The sequence below is a fragment of the Melospiza georgiana genome, chromosome 17 (assembly GCF_028018845.1).
Source record: "Melospiza georgiana isolate bMelGeo1 chromosome 17, bMelGeo1.pri, whole genome shotgun sequence".
NCBI classification, from domain to species: Eukaryota; Metazoa; Chordata; class Aves; order Passeriformes; family Passerellidae; genus Melospiza; species Melospiza georgiana.
The window spans coordinates 916,662-934,356 of NC_080446.1; the positions used below are offsets into that span (position 1 = coordinate 916,662).

At 52.9% G+C, this 17,695-nt stretch overlaps 2 protein-coding genes across 2 annotated transcripts in view; one reads left to right on the forward strand and one right to left on the reverse strand.

The window, feature by feature from the left end:
* The window catches only part of PTPN1 (protein tyrosine phosphatase non-receptor type 1), a 30,094-nt gene extending 26,869 nt beyond the window's left edge, over positions 1–3,225 (forward strand). The window contains exons 7-9 of the mRNA XM_058036078.1: positions 526–687; positions 1,299–1,534; positions 2,042–3,225. Coding sequence (XP_057892061.1) covers positions 526–687; positions 1,299–1,534; positions 2,042–2,246 — 603 coding nt within the window. The 3' untranslated portion in view covers positions 2,247–3,225. The remainder of the gene's footprint in view (positions 1–525; positions 688–1,298; positions 1,535–2,041) is intronic.
* Positions 3,226–6,264: 3,039 nt separating this feature from the next.
* The window catches only part of RIPOR3 (RIPOR family member 3), a 40,321-nt gene continuing 28,890 nt past the window's right edge, over positions 6,265–17,695 (reverse strand). The window contains exons 12-22 of the mRNA XM_058036290.1: positions 14,285–14,414; positions 13,104–13,688; positions 11,984–12,120; positions 11,598–11,733; positions 11,063–11,171; positions 9,811–9,975; positions 9,499–9,657; positions 8,635–8,837; positions 8,131–8,214; positions 7,259–7,349; positions 6,265–6,491 (exon numbers count right to left, since the gene is read on the reverse strand). Of these exons, the coding sequence (XP_057892273.1) occupies positions 6,394–6,491; positions 7,259–7,349; positions 8,131–8,214; positions 8,635–8,837; positions 9,499–9,657; positions 9,811–9,975; positions 11,063–11,171; positions 11,598–11,733; positions 11,984–12,120; positions 13,104–13,688; positions 14,285–14,414 (1,897 nt within the window). The 3' untranslated portion in view covers positions 6,265–6,393. The remainder of the gene's footprint in view (positions 6,492–7,258; positions 7,350–8,130; positions 8,215–8,634; positions 8,838–9,498; positions 9,658–9,810; positions 9,976–11,062; positions 11,172–11,597; positions 11,734–11,983; positions 12,121–13,103; positions 13,689–14,284; positions 14,415–17,695) is intronic.

The window sequence follows — 17,695 nt, forward strand, 5'->3', positions numbered from 1 at the left end:
TCTGCTCTGCTCTGCTCTCTCTGCTCTGCTCTCTCTGCTCTCTCTGCTCTCTCTGCTCTGCTCTCTCTGCTCTGCTCTGCTCTCTCTGCTCTGCTTTGCTCTCTGCTCTCTCTGCTCTGCTCTCTCTGCTCTCTCTGCTCTGCTCGCTGCACAGGGCAGCCCAGGGGTGGCTGAAAAGGAGCTGGGGAGGATTCCTGTCATCTGCCATTGCTTTACTCCGCTATTCCATGAGTGCATTCCAAGGCAGGTCTGGTTCCTGAGTGCCCATTCTGAGTCTGGGGAAGGGAGGTCTCCAGTTTTCAGAGTGATTCACAAAGACAGGCTTTGCCTTCAGGGAAAGCAGCATATTTGAGGCCCGGTGTTTTCCCCTCAGTGTTTTTGGAGACCCAGTAATGAGCTGCTGATAGCAGTTGTGTGTGAGTTTGTTCATTCTGTAGTGTGGAGGGTGGTATGAAGGCCCTACCACAGAATGAGTCACTAGTGACCCTCCTCAGAGCAGAAAACGTTTCACATTTCTATCTGCAGATGGACAAACGGAAAGATCCTTCTTCCGTGGACGTCAAGCAGGTTCTCCTGGAGATGAGGAAGTACAGGATGGGGCTCATCCAGACTGCAGACCAGCTCCGCTTCTCCTACCTAGCTGTTATTGAAGGGGCAAAATTCATCATGGGAGATGCTTCAGTGCAAGTGAGTGCTCCTGGCAGCTCCAGAGAACTGCAGCAAGTGGGTGGGAGGAACAGGATGGGAAGAAGCCTCAAATTTGGTGCTTGCTTCAGCTTCAGTACATGGTTATATTATGGGGTTTTTAGGTACAGTGCTTTACAATCTGTCACGACCTAAAGTGCTGTATTTTATTTATTTCCAAAAGTACCTCTTATGTAGCAGGTGTCTCCTGTGCTTTCCTGCACAGTGACTGGGGTGGAGCTGCTGCATCAGCCTCCCCTGGAATTTCAGACAGTACAAGTTTTCTAACATGCCTGAAGTTTAAGTGCCATGATTAAATTCATCAGGGTTTTTTATGGTAAGCAGAGCTCTAGAAAAATAGATTTTATTTTGTGCTTGAGTTTTTTAGAAGCAGATTCGAATTTCTTGCTTTTGTGGCCAATATGTTTTGTGTAGTGGATGTAGCTTGGATTTGGAGTTTTTGCGTCTGGTTTTTCTTTCTTTTTCTGCAATGCAAATGAAGAACCATTGTAAGAATTAATTAAAAGGTAGAGTGTAAAGATTCTGCCATGGCAAAGTTTAAAGTTAGAGCAGCTTGGAAGAGAAAAGCTTACCAGGTTTGTCCTTCCCTGAAGGAGCAGTGGAAGGAGCTCTCCAACGAGGACCTGGAGCCACCCCCTGAGCACACCCCCCCACCTCCCAGGCCCCCGAAGAGAACCTCAGAGATGCACAACGGGAGGATGCACGAGCACCCCGAGCTCCTGGGCAAGCCCCAGGCAGTGGAGGAGGAGATCAGGAGCTCGCTCAGCAGCGTGGAGGAGGCAGCTCCAGACAGCAGGGCCCGCTCGGCTGCGGCCCCCAGCACAGACAGGTAAAGCACAAAGCACCCACTGCCCCTGACAGCTCTGCACACAGAGCCACAGGCAGCGAGTGGCAGAGGGGAGGAGATGCTCACTTCCACCCTGAGATGCACTTTGGGGGTTAGGGCTGAGCGAGCAGCCACATTCTGTCCCTTTCTGGCTTTCTGGGCTGGTGCTCAAGTTTAGAACTTTGGTGTTCCCCTGACCCGGCTGGGGGTGTGACCTGGGTTCCTGCACTGCCTGAATTGGTGCAGATTTGTGATGAGCAGTGAAAGCAGGTGGTGGTTAAAGCTTATTCTTTAAAGGGCACAGAGTCCTCCCAAGCTCTTCCTAACCCTCTGTGGAGCAGCCAGATGTGTCCTAACCGGAGACAGGCTGTGCTTTGGTGGCTGCTGCAGCTCCAGGAGCTTTCCAGCTCTGTGGTGTTCCCTGCCCTTGGAGCACCTGCACGGCTTCTCTCCTGCAGCACGGACTGTTCATTGCCAGCCAGCCCTGAGTGTCCCTCCCTCTGTCCTCAGCACTAGTCACGACACTGAAGCCCGGAGGAGAGCGGTGGGGGACAACCCGCGGCTCGCGCCCCGCAAGGAGGAGTCGGTGAAGGAGAGCTCGGAGGAGGAGGATGAGAGCGTGGTGGCCACTTGGAAGCCCTTCCTCGTGAATATCTGCATGTTCACGTTCCTGACGGCGGGAGCTTACCTGTGCTACAGGGTGTGTTTCCACTGAGGCGGCAGGAGCGCCGCTCGCGCCCGGCTCCGCGGGGCCCCGCCAGGCAGGGCAGCCTCGGCTCAGAGCAGGTAGATTTAGGGGAAAGGCCAGAACTTTGGCTAGGGCTTCATGAGAGAATCGATGCACTAGGGTTTTATCCAGCCCTGTGGTCCCAAGAACATAATATTGTAATCTCAGGGCCTTGAAATATTCAGGAGTAAGCAGAGAAAATGCCAAATAGTCTATTTTCCTTTTTTGTTTTCTTTTTTTTTTTTTAACTAAATAATAGAATTACAACACATTGTTGTTTTTAGACTTTTTAAAAAAGCCAGTTCATTTTCTTTTGTTTCAAAAAAACTAGGCACAAGTGAAACTTGCTTGTACTCTCCAAGTGTTGTAACCAAATACATGACTTACATTGACAAGTTCCCAAAAAAAAGAAAAAGAAACCCACATACCTGAAGAATGTAAACTTTTGGAAGGGGAGGTGTGTTTGTGGTTGGTTTTTGGCTTGTTTTTTGTCTTTTTTAAAATTTGCTTCATCTTTAAAGACTGAGTTGTGGGCAGTGCCTGTGGTATTGATATATTTAATCTTGCCATAACTGTTCTTAAAGAGCTGATTGTTTTATTTGTGTTGATAGAACCAGGCTTCTGCATTTGCTCAGGGTATCCCAACACGTCCAGCTCTTTGATTTTTTTTCTTTTTTTTTTTTCCTTTACTAAGTGTATCTCCTCATTGACTTTTGTTGCACTCTACTTGCACATATGCCTCTTTACATTGCACCATCCTTTCTAAAGCTGTTTTTACTTTTATATTCTGGGTTGGGAGAGGTCGAGGGGAGGGAGAGAAACAGGAAAGGGAAATTCAACCAAACCATGTCCACCAGCAGTGGGGCCATGCCCGTGGCCCGTGGAAGGACCAGTCCTTAAACCTCAGCATTTGGAATGTAAAATGCAGTTTCACTCTGCAGCTGCCCCTGGGGCCCAGCGTGGCTCTGGGCAGAGCCAGAGCAGTCCCTGCTGGGGCAGCCTCCCCTGGGCAGGAGCAGCCAGCAGAGCCGTGCTGGGCTCTGGGCAGCCCCTGGGCTGTGCTGGCAGTGCTGGTGTGTCCTGCTTTGCTGCCAGCAGGCTCCTGGCCCTGGCAGCCCCGTGGGCTCCCACAGCAGCCAGGCTCAGGGGCTGAGTGCTGCTGGGGAGGCTTGCTGTGTGGGGAGGCAGCATTGCTCCAGTGCTGTTCCTCGGGGCAATACCAAATTATTCATAGTTTCAACAGTAATAGCAAAGGTTTCTTTGCTTGTGTCATGGTGCAGAGGACAGGAGCAAAGTCACTCCTGGGAGCTGCAGTGATTGAACTGCCCCATGACAGCTGATGTGCAGCAGTGTTACTGATTTGTTTTATTTCTAAAGTCGTTCTAGCTCTATAGCACTTAACCACCCTGAGTGCAGCCCTCGCTGTGGAGGAGCCCAGGGGAGCCCCTCCACTCCCTATTTATTTTGGCCAAGCTGGCTGTAGGTGTAGCTCTTCCTTCAGTGGGTGAGTAGGTCAGGGGTGGGTGGGGTGGGAGTTACTCTAGTCTGTGTTTTGTTAAGCTTGCATCAAGGGCTTTTCAAGAGTACAATAATAAATCCTCAGGTAGTACTGGGACTCAATCCTTTACCTGTGAGACTGTTGGTCAGACCAGTACTTGAAAGGAGGAATGTTGTAATCAGTCAATATTTAGTTATATTATTGGAAACAGGAAAAATGAGTATAGAAAAATGGTAATATATAATGGCTCATCTGTGTATTTAAGATACATTCTGTGATTGCTTTGTCCCCACTGTTCTCTGCAGCGTGGGCAGGCCCCTGCCCTGAGGCACCATTTGTACCCCTTTGTACTCAAGTGCATGTGAAGTCTGCGGTGTCCCGATGAAACACCACCTGCTTGAAAGGTGACAGAACTTATATTCCTGCTTCCTGATGTGCCCAAATGATATTTGCATGACCTGATCCTTAGTGGCTGTGGTTCAGAGGGTGTTGCTGAGTGTCTGTTCAGCACTGGACCGTTGGTGTTTATCAGAGCCCGTGTACTCGCCTAATCCTTGGCATGACTTCCCGTGGGATCCCGTGTGCTCCGTGTGCCCGGTGGTAGCATGTTCCTTTCAGCTGAGTGAGTGTAGTACAGACATTCCAGAGAGCTCAGGCAGCCCTTCCACACCTCCCCTGGGCCTGGGGCACCTGGGCAAAGAAACAAACCCACCCCAGCTCTGGCCACCTTCCCAAGAGGGAATATTTTAAATGCTAGGTATGGCCAGGAAAGAAGGGATCCTTCCTTTGAATACAGAGTTATTCAATTGCAAATGATTCTACCCAAACAGTTCCTGCAGATGCCAGAGGAGCTTTGAGCATCCTGTTGGTGCCTGTTTCTTTCCTGTGTTCCAGGCCCAGCTCTGACCCTGGCTGGGACACAGTGAGTGTGCCCAGGGCCCAGGGAGGGGTGGGCAGGGCTGGCCATGCTGAGCTGTGCCCATTTTGTTTGCTGTCCTGTACTGTCTGTGGTAGTTGGGGGGTGTATATACCGTAGCACAGTGGGGTGTTGGGTAACCTGTTCTTGGAAATGGACAAACATCCATGTTAGACTTGTTAGAAAGTTAGTGAGCTGCTCTGCTATCTGCCTTAAGCAAATATTTACTCATCAGGTCTTTCTTTTTTACAGATTGCCATAGAATAAACTTTTATAAAAAAATATGTAAAAACTCAACAAAAAAGCTGAATGTTTTGGTATAATACAGTTTCAGGTATCTTGTCTTTTGTGTAAGCCGCTGCTGGGCCTCCCAGGTTAGAGTACAACTGTACAGTTTTTCAATCTCCCATACAAGTTTTCAGTTCTCATTTTAGTTGTAACAATAAAACTCTTTTTTTAAAGAACTCACTTGAATGTGTCCTTGCTTCAGGGCTGGATCCATGGGCTTCTGTCATGGGCACGTGCACATCAGGGGTTGGGGAGTAGGTTTGTAGAGTAAAGGGATTTAAATGTTGCTGTAAGAACTTTGTGGAGGCAGAGCTCCAGTAAAAGATTAGAGGATCCCCATCCCTCCCTGCCACCTCCATTCCCCTCTTCTGGTCTTTCACACTGAGCAGTTAAAGTTTAAGGGTAAGAAGTGCAGGAACTCAAGCACCCTGGTTGGTCTCTGCAGGAGCTGAAACGTTTGCAGCTGCAGCCTGCACATCCTGGTGTTTGAATTCCAGTACTTACCTTTGGTTTACATTTTTAGGGTTCACCAAAGTGGAGCAGGACAGGGCCCTGGCCCTTGGGGGTTTAGAGCCTCTTCCCTTCCCCAGGGCTGCAAACACAGCAGTAGGAAACACTCCCAGGAACTTGTCTCAAATGGTTTATTAGAACTTTAGAAAACAGTATGAAATCCAACAAATAAATACCAAATAGAAAAGTTTCATGTGTATATATATATATATATAAAAACATGTACACACAATCCCAACCCCCTTTCAAGTATTGCACCTGAAGCCAGGCTGCTCCCCATGGGCACCCTGCCAGCCAGGGCTGGGGGATGAGCAGGAGAGCTCTCGGTCTGTGACTGAGCCCAGAGTTTCACAAGAGCAAACCTGTCTGTCCCTCAGTGAGAGCTGCCCGTGCCAAATGCAGGGGGCACACACAGCTCCCACAGAGCCTGCCCGGCCCTGCTGGCCTGGCTGAGCTGCAGCAATTGCACACTGACTCAGGGCTGCCAGGTTCTCCTTCTGCAGCTGAATGGCCCCAGCAGTGGTGCTGGATTTGTGCTACTGACAGGGCAGCTGGTCTGGGACAGTGATCATTTCTCTCCTTGGAGAATGCCAAATCAATAAAGCACTTCCTGGGAAAATGGATCATATTGGACAGAGTTGGAGCAGGGGCAGCTAATTCCAGCAAGATGGAGATTTGAACTCCAGTGAAGATCTGGATCCACATTCTGAGAGATCCCAGTTTTCATTTGTCCAGCACTTGGTATTTCCTCATGTGCAGAGAGACTGAGAAAATGCATTCCAGGCTGCATCACAAACTGCACCCTCTGGAAATAAACCAGTGCTGGGGCAGGAGATGGCAGGGACAGGACAGAACAGAAGGAAACCAGACAGAACCAAAGCCTCAGTACCCGTGGGGCTGTGAGGACAGAGGGATCCAGCTCTCTAAAACACGGTGATTTCAATCTCGGCCTCCTGAGCAGTTTCTCTCAGCTCACAGCAGATCCTGTCCATCTTCTCAAAGGCTTGTCGGCCCCGTTCCCCTGGGGAGAGAAAACAGCTGAGGGACAGGCAGGGCACCTGAGGAACCTCTGGGGACACTCCTGTCATTCAGCCTTGCTTGGAAGGAAGGAAGGACTCAAGGGTGACAAACATCCCTCAGGGAATAGTTCTCCAAAACCTGCTGGAGCCACCATGGAAAATCAGGCCTCCTGCAATGGCTTCCATGAGTAACAGTTTGGGGTGTCACAGCTGGAAAACCTGTCTCACGTGGGCCTGAGTGTTCTGTGGGGCAGGGGTGGAGATGCCAGAACTGAGCCTGGCTCAAAGTGGGCTCTGGAAGAGCACAAGAGGGAAGTGGGTGTCTCTGCATGGCCTGGCCATGCTCTGGCAGCTTTCCAGCTGTTGGGCCCCCAGGAAAAGCACAAATGCTGGGTAGGAGGAGGTGGGGAGCACCAACATTTTATTGGGTCCCCTCCACTGCCAATCGCTTGTCACTTGGATTCCAGTGAAGGAACAGGTAATGAACCAGCATCACACTGTCAGTCCTTATCCATGACCTTTCCAAAAGGTTCAGTGGTTCCCAGAGCACCTAATCCTTCAGGATCTCCTCGGTCTGGTTCTATAAATTTCATCAGGGGCCCTTGGCTGTTATGTGTGATGTAAAGTTTATCTTCATGGTATGAAACAGCTGTTCATGAAATATTCCTGTTGTCCTGGATGTGTTTAAGCTGAACTTGAGGCCCCTCCTGGTCCTGCACTATTTCACATCCCTCTTTGAGACCATTTTAAAGCTGTACAAAAGCCTTACCAAAGGACAGCGTGGTTTCCCTGGCTGCATTCCTGACTTCCTCTGTTTCAGACTGGCACAGGTGGGCAACCTGCTCAATGCTCTCCACAGCCTGTTGGAAGAAAGCAGAATTTGCCTAAGCAGCTTTTCAGCAGGTTGGTGGACATTTCTACAAAGCAAACACAGACACAAACTCCCATCTCCTCTGACATCCAAATTCCACCAGGACCTTTCTCTTCCCCAGCATACTGGCTTGCAGTTACACTTCCTGATGAGATCTCACCTTTGTTACCTTCTCTCCTGTTTTAGGGCATCAGAAAGTGTCAAAGTTCCAGGGTACAGGTCATGGTTGTGGGACCATTAAATCAGTACCAGCCAACAAGGACCTTCACTGAAAGGGTTAAATCGACCCTGATTTGCTGTTGTGTGGGTACCTGTTTGCAGGCATTGGTTCCCTGTTTGTGTGCAAACCTATTACAGCAGCTTAGGGCTCTTGGAAAGGTTTAAATCTGTGCTGTTTCTTATAATAGCAATGCAAATATTCGTTTTGTTTTCTGACTTTAGTGAGCTGTTAAAAATATCCCCTGATTTAACTTCAGGTTTCTACAGTTAAGTGTTCAGAACTGACTGATACAGAAATGTTGCTGGTTTATGCCCGTGCTGGATGTCCCCAGTGGGACACTGCCCTTCAGCTCGGAGCATCCCAGGAGCTCCCACATCCCGTGCTGTGCCTGGCAGGTCGGGCACTGCCACCGCTCCCTGTCCTGGCAATGAAGGCGTTCACAGCCGGAGCCGTGGCAGGCAGAGCTGCTGGTTCCCGGCTGCAGTGAGCCCTCCCCGCTAAACCCAGCCCCGGGTTTGAGCCCGGCCTTGGGCAGGGCCCGAGCGCTCACCCTGAGGTTCTTGAGAGCCAGACACGCAGCCTGCTGCAGCCTGGAGTCACAGCCGGACAGAGCGTCGGTGTAAAACAGCACGGCCTGGGGCACAGCGCAGCAAATAAAACAGAGCCAATTTAATACCCACACAGCAAATAAAACACAGAGTCCATCTGATACCCAACCCAATGGCAGGAGAGGGGTTACCCGTGAAATGAACCAAGGCAGAGACACTGGAGCGCCGCTGCCTTGGGGGCTCGGTCCCGGCCAAAACACGGCCAGGAAAGGGGGGCGGGCCTGGGGAAGCTCCCACCGGCCCCAAAGTCTTCACTGTGTCCCCGTTCCCCGCTGTCCCCACCGTTCCTCACTGTCTCCCCCCGTTCCCCGGTGTCCCCACCGTTCCTCACTGTCTCCCCGTTCCCCGCTGGCCCCAAAGTCTTCGCTGTCTCCCCATTCCCCGCTGGCCCCCCAGTCCCCGGCGCCCCGCATTCCTCTCGGTGCCCCCGCATTCCCCGCACTCACCCGGGCCCGGAGGCTGCCGCTGCCGCCGGCCCGGGCCAGGCAGGCCGTGGCCGCTTTGCCCACCCGGTGGTTCTCGTCCAGCTGCAGCAGCCCCAGCAGGCGCAGCGTCCGCGGCAGCGGCTGCAGCCGGCTCAGCCTCTTCCCCTTCAGCCTCTTCAGCGTCTTCAGCCGGCCGGGGCACTGCAGCTCCTCGATCAGCATCACTGCCGGAGAGAGCCGAGAGAGCGGCACTCGCTGGGGAAACGCCTCCGCCAGGGACACACACAGACCCCGGGACACACACATAAACACTGGCTGGACCCGGGACACACACAGACCCCAGGACACAAAGCCCTCCACGAGTCCTCTGCATCAGCACATGCCTGAAGATGCAGCCAATACCAGGACTATTTTTAAATAATTCTTTCCTAGTACAGAGAAAGCTGTGGAGTACTTTCACGTGTTGGACAACACTCCAGCGAGGCACTGGCTACCTCAGGCTACGAAATGCAGGTCAGAAGCCTCTGCAATTTTATTGTTCTTTTCTGTGTCTGAGTCCAGCTACAGCAGTGACCCAAGCCACAGACCGCGCTCAGTCCTGGGTGCAGCTGGAGGCTGCTCCTGACTCTGTGCCTGCTATGGCTTTGGAATATCCCAGAACTATTTTCAGGGCACTCGAGATAAGCCCATCCTTCACAGGGGGTTCGTTTGCACATGCTCACATGCGGGAGTCAAGCACGCTTTTCCTGTCCTGATTAAACTACACGGTCATAAGGGCAGTAAGAACGGAAACAAGCTGTCAGTGCAGGGGCTGGGCAGTTTCCTGCTCCGGAGCTGCATCGGGAGCCTGCCCTGCAGGAGGAGCCAAGCGCTCCCTTTATTTACCTTCCTTGGCCAGCTTGGCCAGGTGCTTCTCCAGGCTGCCGATGCGGTGCCGCTCCAGGTACCGATAGAACTGGAACAGAGTCACCGGCTCCGCTTGCAGAGGGCAGGGGGGCAGCAGCCCATCGCAGGTGAGGATCTGCTCCAGCAGCCTCTGCAGCACTGCGGGGAGAAGGGAGCAGGACAGACACAAAACAGCAGGTGGGTTACCTGGCAGCTGCTGGAAGCAAGTGAGAGCTTTGGGGTTGGGGTTTTTAAATGCACAGGGACAATTTCCAGCACTGCACTGCACTGAAATGAAGGCCCACGGGGTACCTGTCTCCAGGTGGCTGGGGTACTTCTCCTTCACTTTGAGCATCATTGTGTATTTCAGAGCGTGACGGAACCTTTCTGCCGAGGTCACCAAGATGCTGCTGCCAGGCTCTGCAAGATCACTCCAGATTTTCAGATATTGCTTCTTCTTTTTAGCCTTCTGAATAACTGAAACCCAACATTTTAAAAAGTCAGCGAGCTCTAGCAGCTTTGGGATTTTACATGAGGAATTCGGCAGCAGATGGCCTATCTGGATTGGGGTAGCACTAACTTGTATTTGTATTAGAGATGATTTTGTTAAAAATTAGACATTTGCTGCCCAGATGTTCACAGCTGCAAGCACTGAGCTCCTGAACTGCCATCAGCAGCTCCTCTGTCTCCTATTGCTCCCTTTATCTCTGAGTCAGTTCCAGAAGAACATTCTAGAAGTTTGAGTGGCTGCCCTTCTGTCAGCCAAGGAGGTGCCACTGCCAAGGGATTTTGGGATGCTGCCTCTGTTCCTTGCCCAGGGCAGAGCTCTGCCCTTGGGGCTCTCAGGCTCTTCACAAGAGCACGTGCAGCTCTTCAGGAGCCCTGTGGCTCCTCACGTGGACCCTCATTTGGTGGCTCCTCACTCGGACCCTCCATCCCTCCCTTTCACCTCCAGGCACAGAGCTCCTGCCCGTCAGCCCCCCTCACTCTGCACCAGCCCTGCTCAGGAACAGCTCATTCTCACAGCTCCAGGATAAAATCTGGCACCAAATGCTTCCAACTAAAATTTGCATTCTTGCTGCTGCATTTACCAAGATGAGAACAAAAGTCTCCCAAGCCTCTCATTGTGCTTTAGCATTTTGTCATGTCCAACAGCCAATGGAAGAGTTTAGTAGTGGGAAGACCTGAGACAAAATTCTGTGCCCACCAAACTGTTCTGGCAAGTGGGCACAGAATTTGGGCTGTTTGCTTACCCAAAGGAAAAGCACAGATGTAAAAGGGGATTTTATTAAGGCTGCTCTGCTGCTGTTTGACCATCTACAACAGCCCTGTTTAAAACATACCAGTTCAGCTACTCTGAGACCAACTTTTCCAAATTTTTTCCTTCTGTGTAGAAGAAAGAATGAGCCAAAGAATGAGCCCTGGTTTAATGATGAGCTGGTTTAACGATGCCCATGTTTGCATGGAATTTAGAAGGAAAGCCCTGGGCCTGGGGAGGCTCCAGCAGAACCCCAGGAGTGCAGCTCTCCCATCTCTGCATGCCTGGGGAAGGGCAGGCACTCACTTTTCTCTGCAGACAGATCCACGACATCCCCCAGGACTCGTGTCTGCTCTGACACCTCTTCCAAAATGCTCTCCTGGACCACCTGGGCTACGTTTGGGGTCCTCAGTTTCTGAAAGGCAATAGACATAACTCGGGAGCTGAAACAAGGGCAGGAGGAAGCTCCAGATAAATGAGGATTTATTCCTCAGAATCCAGCTTTTAAGACAAGTGAGAAACCCCCTCTGCTCTCAGAAGGCCCCTTGCCCACCAGACACCCGCTCCCTGTTGCAGCAGTCTTCATTCATTAAACACGGCCCAAGCCAAGCCAAGCCTGTGTGTTTGCAGCCTGCTTTGGCACAGAGCTGCTGCTCAGAGCTTCAGCAAAACACAGAGGCTGAGAGGAGCAGCAGAGTTTTGCGTGGCCCTTTCTGTGTGAACACATGTGTACCCAGCATTAATGCACCCAATTTCCATTCTGAGTCTCTCTGTTATCAAACATCCAATTCTGCTGTAATCAGAACCAGCAGTGGCAGTGGGAGCCCAGGCTGCTCTGTACCTGCAGGAGAGCTTTGCACAGCCTCAGGTGTGTTAGCAGCAGCACGTCCAGGTTCTCATCCCCCGTGGTTACATCCTGGGCTTCTGGCCTGGTGTCACAGCCCAGGGGCTGCAGCACGTTGTCAGTGTATGTGCTGCTGAGAGCAGGGGGAGAGAGAGTTACAGATCTCATCACAACAGAACTGAAACGGACAGCCTCAACAGGAGCTGTGAAAGAAACCAGGTGGCACTGAACAGAAACCAGCACTTTCTTTAACTATTTCTATTTATTACTCTCTCCAAACCAGGGTCAGGCATTTCTGTGCTGGCTCTGACACCACAGCTGTTTCCCAGCCCTGTGAGGCTGCTGTGGGACCCTTTGGCTGTCCCACGAGGAGCAGCACGTACCTGACACTGCCTGTCCTCACACTCCCAAACAGGGAGAGCTCGTCTGCACTGCAGTCGTTGTTCAGGAAATCAAAACTCTCCAGCACTGTCTCCACCATCAAACTCTCCATGGAGGAATGTTTGTGAGGTGTCTTCAGCTGTTGATGAAACGGAAAAAGAAATACTGTTATTTGTAGTTGGCCAGCCATTTTGCAGTTGTTCTTTGCTGGTTTGGAAATGATTCCTAATAGTAAATCACTTTGCTTTTCTGATTTCATCCTTGACACATCAGGGAAGTCTGCTCTTGGTGCACCTCTCTGACCCCAAAATAATGTGCTAGTTAAAGCCAAAACATGTTTCAATATTTTAATCTCTGTGGATTCTTTATCTCCATGCCTGCCAAGGCTGGTGAGAGCTGATATTCTCTGCATCCTCAGTCACTTACAGAGTTTTCACTCGTTCCTTGTTTCTGAGCTCAAAGCAGCAGCCTTGGGGGCCGTTACATCCCAGCACGGCACCCAAGAGCTCCATATCAACACTGAATTTCATGGAGCCTCTACCTTTGTCCCCCTTGGAAAGGCTGCTCTGAGGGTGCTTGGTCTGGGTTTAAATGCTGTTTTTCCAGGGGTTTCACTGGAGCAAGAGGCCAGGGCAGTTGTGCTATCATCAGTTCTGACTCCAGCCTGGATCCCTCCCCAGCCCAGCTCCAAACACGCAGTTCAGCCCCTGCCAGCCGGGCAGGAGAGGAGAAGGGGCATGTACTGGGCAGGAGAAGGGGCACGGGCACGTACTGGCCTTTCTGAGCTGTTGCCGTCACCTTGGGCCACGCTGAGCTCGAAAAGCACCAAGTTCCAAGGCAGCCCAAACGCCAAGAGTCGGACACCAGCCCGGGCTCTGCCCAGCCCAGGGCTGTCACCGGGGCTGCCTTTGCTCGGCCGCTCCGCGCCCGCTGCTCTCCCCTGTGCTCCCCCGGTCCCTCCCGCTCCGCGCCCGCCGCTCTCCCCTGTGCTCCCCCGGTCCCTCCCGCTCCGTGCCCGCTGCTCTCCCCTTTGCTCCCCCGGTCCCCGCAGTGCCCCGGCTCTCCCCTGTGCTCCCCCGGTCCCCGCAGTGCCCCGGCTCTGCCCGGCCCCAGCGCCCGTACCTTGAGGCGGTCCCGCAGGGCGCACACCTGTCCCTGCAGCCTGGCCAGCGGCGCTCGGCCCTCCTCCTCCTCCTCCTCCTCCTGCCGCCGCAGCAGGGCCAGCAGCTCCTGCAGGCTCCTGTCCATGGCCCTCGCTCGGGGCTCGCTCGCCGCGCTCCAGCTCCTCTGGCTGAGGTTCTCCTGCTCTGCCAGGCGGCCCCGGCCCGGCCCGAAGCAATCTGCCCTGCCCTTGTGACGGGGGGGAAAACTGGAGGGGCTCCTGGGGAATCCATCCCCGCACGGAGTCTTCCTCAGGATGTCCAGAGTGCTGTGGTCCGGGAGGGGATGCTGCAGCTCTTCTGCTCCAGCCTCTCGGATGATCGCCGGCGGCAGCACCCTGTGGTCCAGGGCTGGCGTTGTGCTTCTGGATTCTGCCCCTTTCTGATCCTCAGAGCTGAACGAGTCCCCCTCGCTCGTCTCCGCGGGGTTGTGGGGCTTGTTCCTCCCAGGGACATCGAAATCGCAGGCAGCCAAGTAGCTCAGGATGCTGGGAGGCCGGGCTTCCTCCCCGCCATCCCCCGGGCTCTGCCTCTGCTGCAAAAGAGACTGCAAGGAGATGCCCAGGTGAGCCTGGAGATGCTGCAAAGCCCGAGGCCAAGCCTGGGAGAGGGGACTCTGCTCTCCTGGCTCCCAGCTGCATTCCCAGCACAGAGTACTGCAGCAGACAGCCCACCCCTGCCACCCCAGCTGCTGAGCAGAGTCCTGGTGAGGGCTTTCAAAACTGTTTTACAGGATCTAAACTAGAGCTCCAAAGAATAGGGGTCAAAAGAAAAAATTAACAAAGCCCCAAAATAAACTGCAAAGGTGGCAGAGTGCTGTTTTCACATTTGTGAGTGTGCCCCTGGACACCCTGATCCAGCCCAAAGCCCAAGCTGTGCTGTGCCCTTTGCCCTGTGTGCCCCTGGACAGCCTGATCCAGCCCAAAGTCCCAAGTCTGTGCTGAGCCCTTTGCCCTGTGTGCCCCTGGACAGCCCAAAGTCCAGGTCAGTGCTGAGCCCTTTGCCCTGTGTGCCCCTGGACAGTCTGATCCAGCCCAAAGCCCCAGGTCTGTGCTGAGCCCTTTGCCCTGTGTGCCCCTGCACAGTCTGATCCAGCCCAAAGCCCAAGTTGTCCTGAGCCCTTTGCTCTCCCCATGCACTCACCAGGTAATACCTCTCTCTGAAGCTGGGGGTGTTTGGGGGGGTCCAGTTGTACAAGGAGCTCTTCCTGCTGCCCACAGAAAACTTGGCAGTGCTTCCAGGGGACAGAAACAGGTTCTCTGTGTCGAAGGGGCTGCAGCAGAGACAAAGGCCCGAGTGTCAGTGAGAGCAAGCACAGAGGTGTTGGTAGGATTCGAACAGGGATGTTCAGTCAGCAACACACAGAATAAAATGAAACAGAAACTGCCTCTCTAGCCAGAACCTTTGATTGCTCCAGCAGAGAAAGACACAGGCAAAAGGGCTGTGGTTTGTACACGGATTTCTCAACACCCCTTGGACAGGAACCCGAGCCAGAGCCTTTGGAAGAGGAGCCCAAAGCAGGAGAGCTGTGCCCTCCTGACACCAGGGCTGGGCAGTGACAGCCACAGGGGAAGGAAACCCAGCACATGTAATAAAGGAGAGCTGCCAGCTCCCTCCTGAGAGCACACACCACCTGGAAAAACCAATAAAAGCCCTCGTTGTCCTGCAGCTATTAATAAGCAATTCCTTGGCTGGCAGAGACCTGTGCAGTGCTGCTGGGCAGGGTCTGTGCCTCACACAGGCAGGGATGAGCCACTGACAGCCCCAGAGCAATCTGCCTGTGCGCTGTAGGGTTTGTCTAGGGCTGCTCCAAAGGCTCCTAATTACCCACTGCACCTCAGCCATTGCTGTCTCAGCTCCTTCCCAAAGCAGTCCGAGGAAACTCACAGGAATGATCCCCTGGGACGCAGCTCAGCCAACCAGGAGACAGAAAACACATTTCAAGTTAAGTAAAGTTTGGTTTCTATACGTGTTACTTTTTGCTGCCTACCAAGATGCCTTGTGGCACCAAAAGAAAGTCTGCTTTCCCACTTGAGTACTGGCATTCTGAAAGCAGTGAACTGTTTGCAGCAAACCTGCAGCCTCAGTGACTGAGTACAACAACCAAAGAGCAGCATAAAATCAGCTGAATTCAGCTGTTCATTGCAGGACATGCAAGTGATAACGAGGGCTAATTGCTTGCAGGGAAATGAATTCCTGCTCTCTAGCAGAAGCTGAAAGCAGAGCCCCAGCCCTGTCTGGCTCCTCGAGCTGCACAGGGACAGAGCATCCTGCAGGCAGCACTGCTCCCTGAGCACAGGGAGTGCCTGGAGCTCCAAGGCACTGTCCCCAAGCTGGGCTCCTTCCAGGCACTGTCCCCAAGCTGGGCTCCATCCAGGCACTGTCCCCAAGCTCATCCAGGCACTGTCCCCCAGCTGGGCTCCATCACCCCACTCCCAGAGCTCAGGAACAGCATCTGCACTGACTCATGGGCAGAAATAAATCGGGTTTCTGACAGCAAGAGCCTTTTAGCCAAGGCCTGCTGTGTTTACTAATGAAAGCAAATTACTCCTACCCATGGCATTCTCAACAAAAGTCACAGGGATCCATTCCTCAGATTCTTCATTTTCAGCTTTTAATACAGTGATGCAGTAATGCAAAATGACACTTCTGGGAGAGGAACGAGAACAAACAAAATCTGCTCTGCCCCTTTGACATTTCCTAAAAGCCTCCAGCCAAATGCAGCCCCTCAGCTGGCTCCAGACCAGCAGCAGCCCCTGGTCCTGCAGGAGGGACTGAGAGCAGAGCAGAGGGATGGACAGCAGCAATGGGCTCTGCTCTGGAGCTTCTCTTATCTCTGGGCTCCCTGGGCACGATCCATCATCCCCTCCACATTTCCCCAGCAAACGAGCCCTCTCACAGGGACAGCTCCATGGCTCCATCCCCCTCTCGCAGGGACAGCTCCATGGCTCCATCTGTGCCAGCCTGTGACACACAGAGCCAGCAGGGATGCTCCAGGGCCATCAGAGCAGGCAGGGATGCAGGGGGCTCTCCCCAGACCCAGACTGCACCCTGAGGCAGCCCAGGGCTGGGGGCTGTCACACTGCAGACTCTGCCAGCAGACCATTGTCTTTAATTGTCACTGGCTCTTCCTCAGTTTGTTTAGTCACTTCCTGCAATCACCGACACAAAACCTCTGCATAGGTAGAGCTATGCAGGAATGTCGTTGTTTAACCTTAAATTTGGAGCGAGGACTTTGATGGGGTGGGGGTGGCTGTGGCTGGGCTGAGAGGGAGAGTGGCTCCACGTTTCCTGTCCACATTTCCCAGCCAACATCCACAAGCCTGCACAGGATTATCCAGTAACAGCTTTGCAGGACTGAAAAACTCTATAAAGAAAAAAAGTAAAAATCTAAAGTGACCCACAAGTCTGGTCACCTTTGCTGACCCCATTCTGTGCCCCAATCATTCCCTCCTGTGCAGCCCCTCCATGGACTCAATGCCCCCAGAGCAGAAGTGTGGACAGAATTCCCTGCCTGAACCCCACTGCTCAGCCTGAACCCAGGTTTGCATTCACACCCCAAAAAGGCCAATTCCAGTCAAGTGGACTGAACTTGCTGCTGATAATGAGATTTTTCTTTCCCCCATCAATCCTTGGGGAAATGCCCCGGGCATTCAGCAGGGAGGGGCTGTTGGGCCTCACCCACCCTTCCCAGCCCAACAAGAACCATCTCCAGGCTGCCCAGCTCAGCCCCAATGAGGGCAGAGATGCTCCAAGGGATCACTGCCTGAAGGTCCTGCAGGAGGAACTGGAACTGCCTCCCCACCTAAATCTGCATCTGTGAGAGCAGCGCTGGCAGTGGGAATCCATCCCAAAATCAAAGCCAGACCTTCCTCTTTACTCTCCCTTTATTTTTTGTCCCCTGCTCCAGGAGCCCCTGTGAGCCAGCCCTGCTCAGGGCAGAGCCCCAGGGTGCCCCTGGATCCCAGAGCAGGGCACTGCTGGGGCTCTGAAAGGAGAATACAGCTCTCTTTATCCTGCATGTGAGACACAGAGCTCAGACTGCTGTTTGGGTTGGCAAAGAACCCAAAGCCTTTTGCCAAACTGGCCAACAAAGGCGTTCTGCAAGGGCCCAGGCTCATTCACACTCCTCATGGCACCATCTATAAAGGAGCTGAAGGCACTTTTGTTTGAGCCCAGAAGACCAGAGGCCTATTTAAAGAAAATGTACATTTAGAAGCAGAAGAGAGAGCTACATTTGGATCCCTCACAAAGCAGGTCTAGACTGAAAAATTGCCTCTCAGGGAACTTTGGGCAAATCAGATGGATTTGTTTAGTTATTCTTAAATCAGAGGGAAAAGCAGCTGTTGTTATGAGTGCTCTATCTCTGAAACAGAAACACCCTGAGTTATCACACACAGCCTCTCTTCTGTAAACAGCCCCAGCAGCAGACTGCCAGAGGAGAGGCAGCTCTGCACTGGAGAGTGCCCTTGGTGGGACCCCAGCACATGCACAGATCAGACACAGCAGAGACAGAGCCGGGCCCTCAGGCTCTGAGAGGTGCCAGGGGATTAA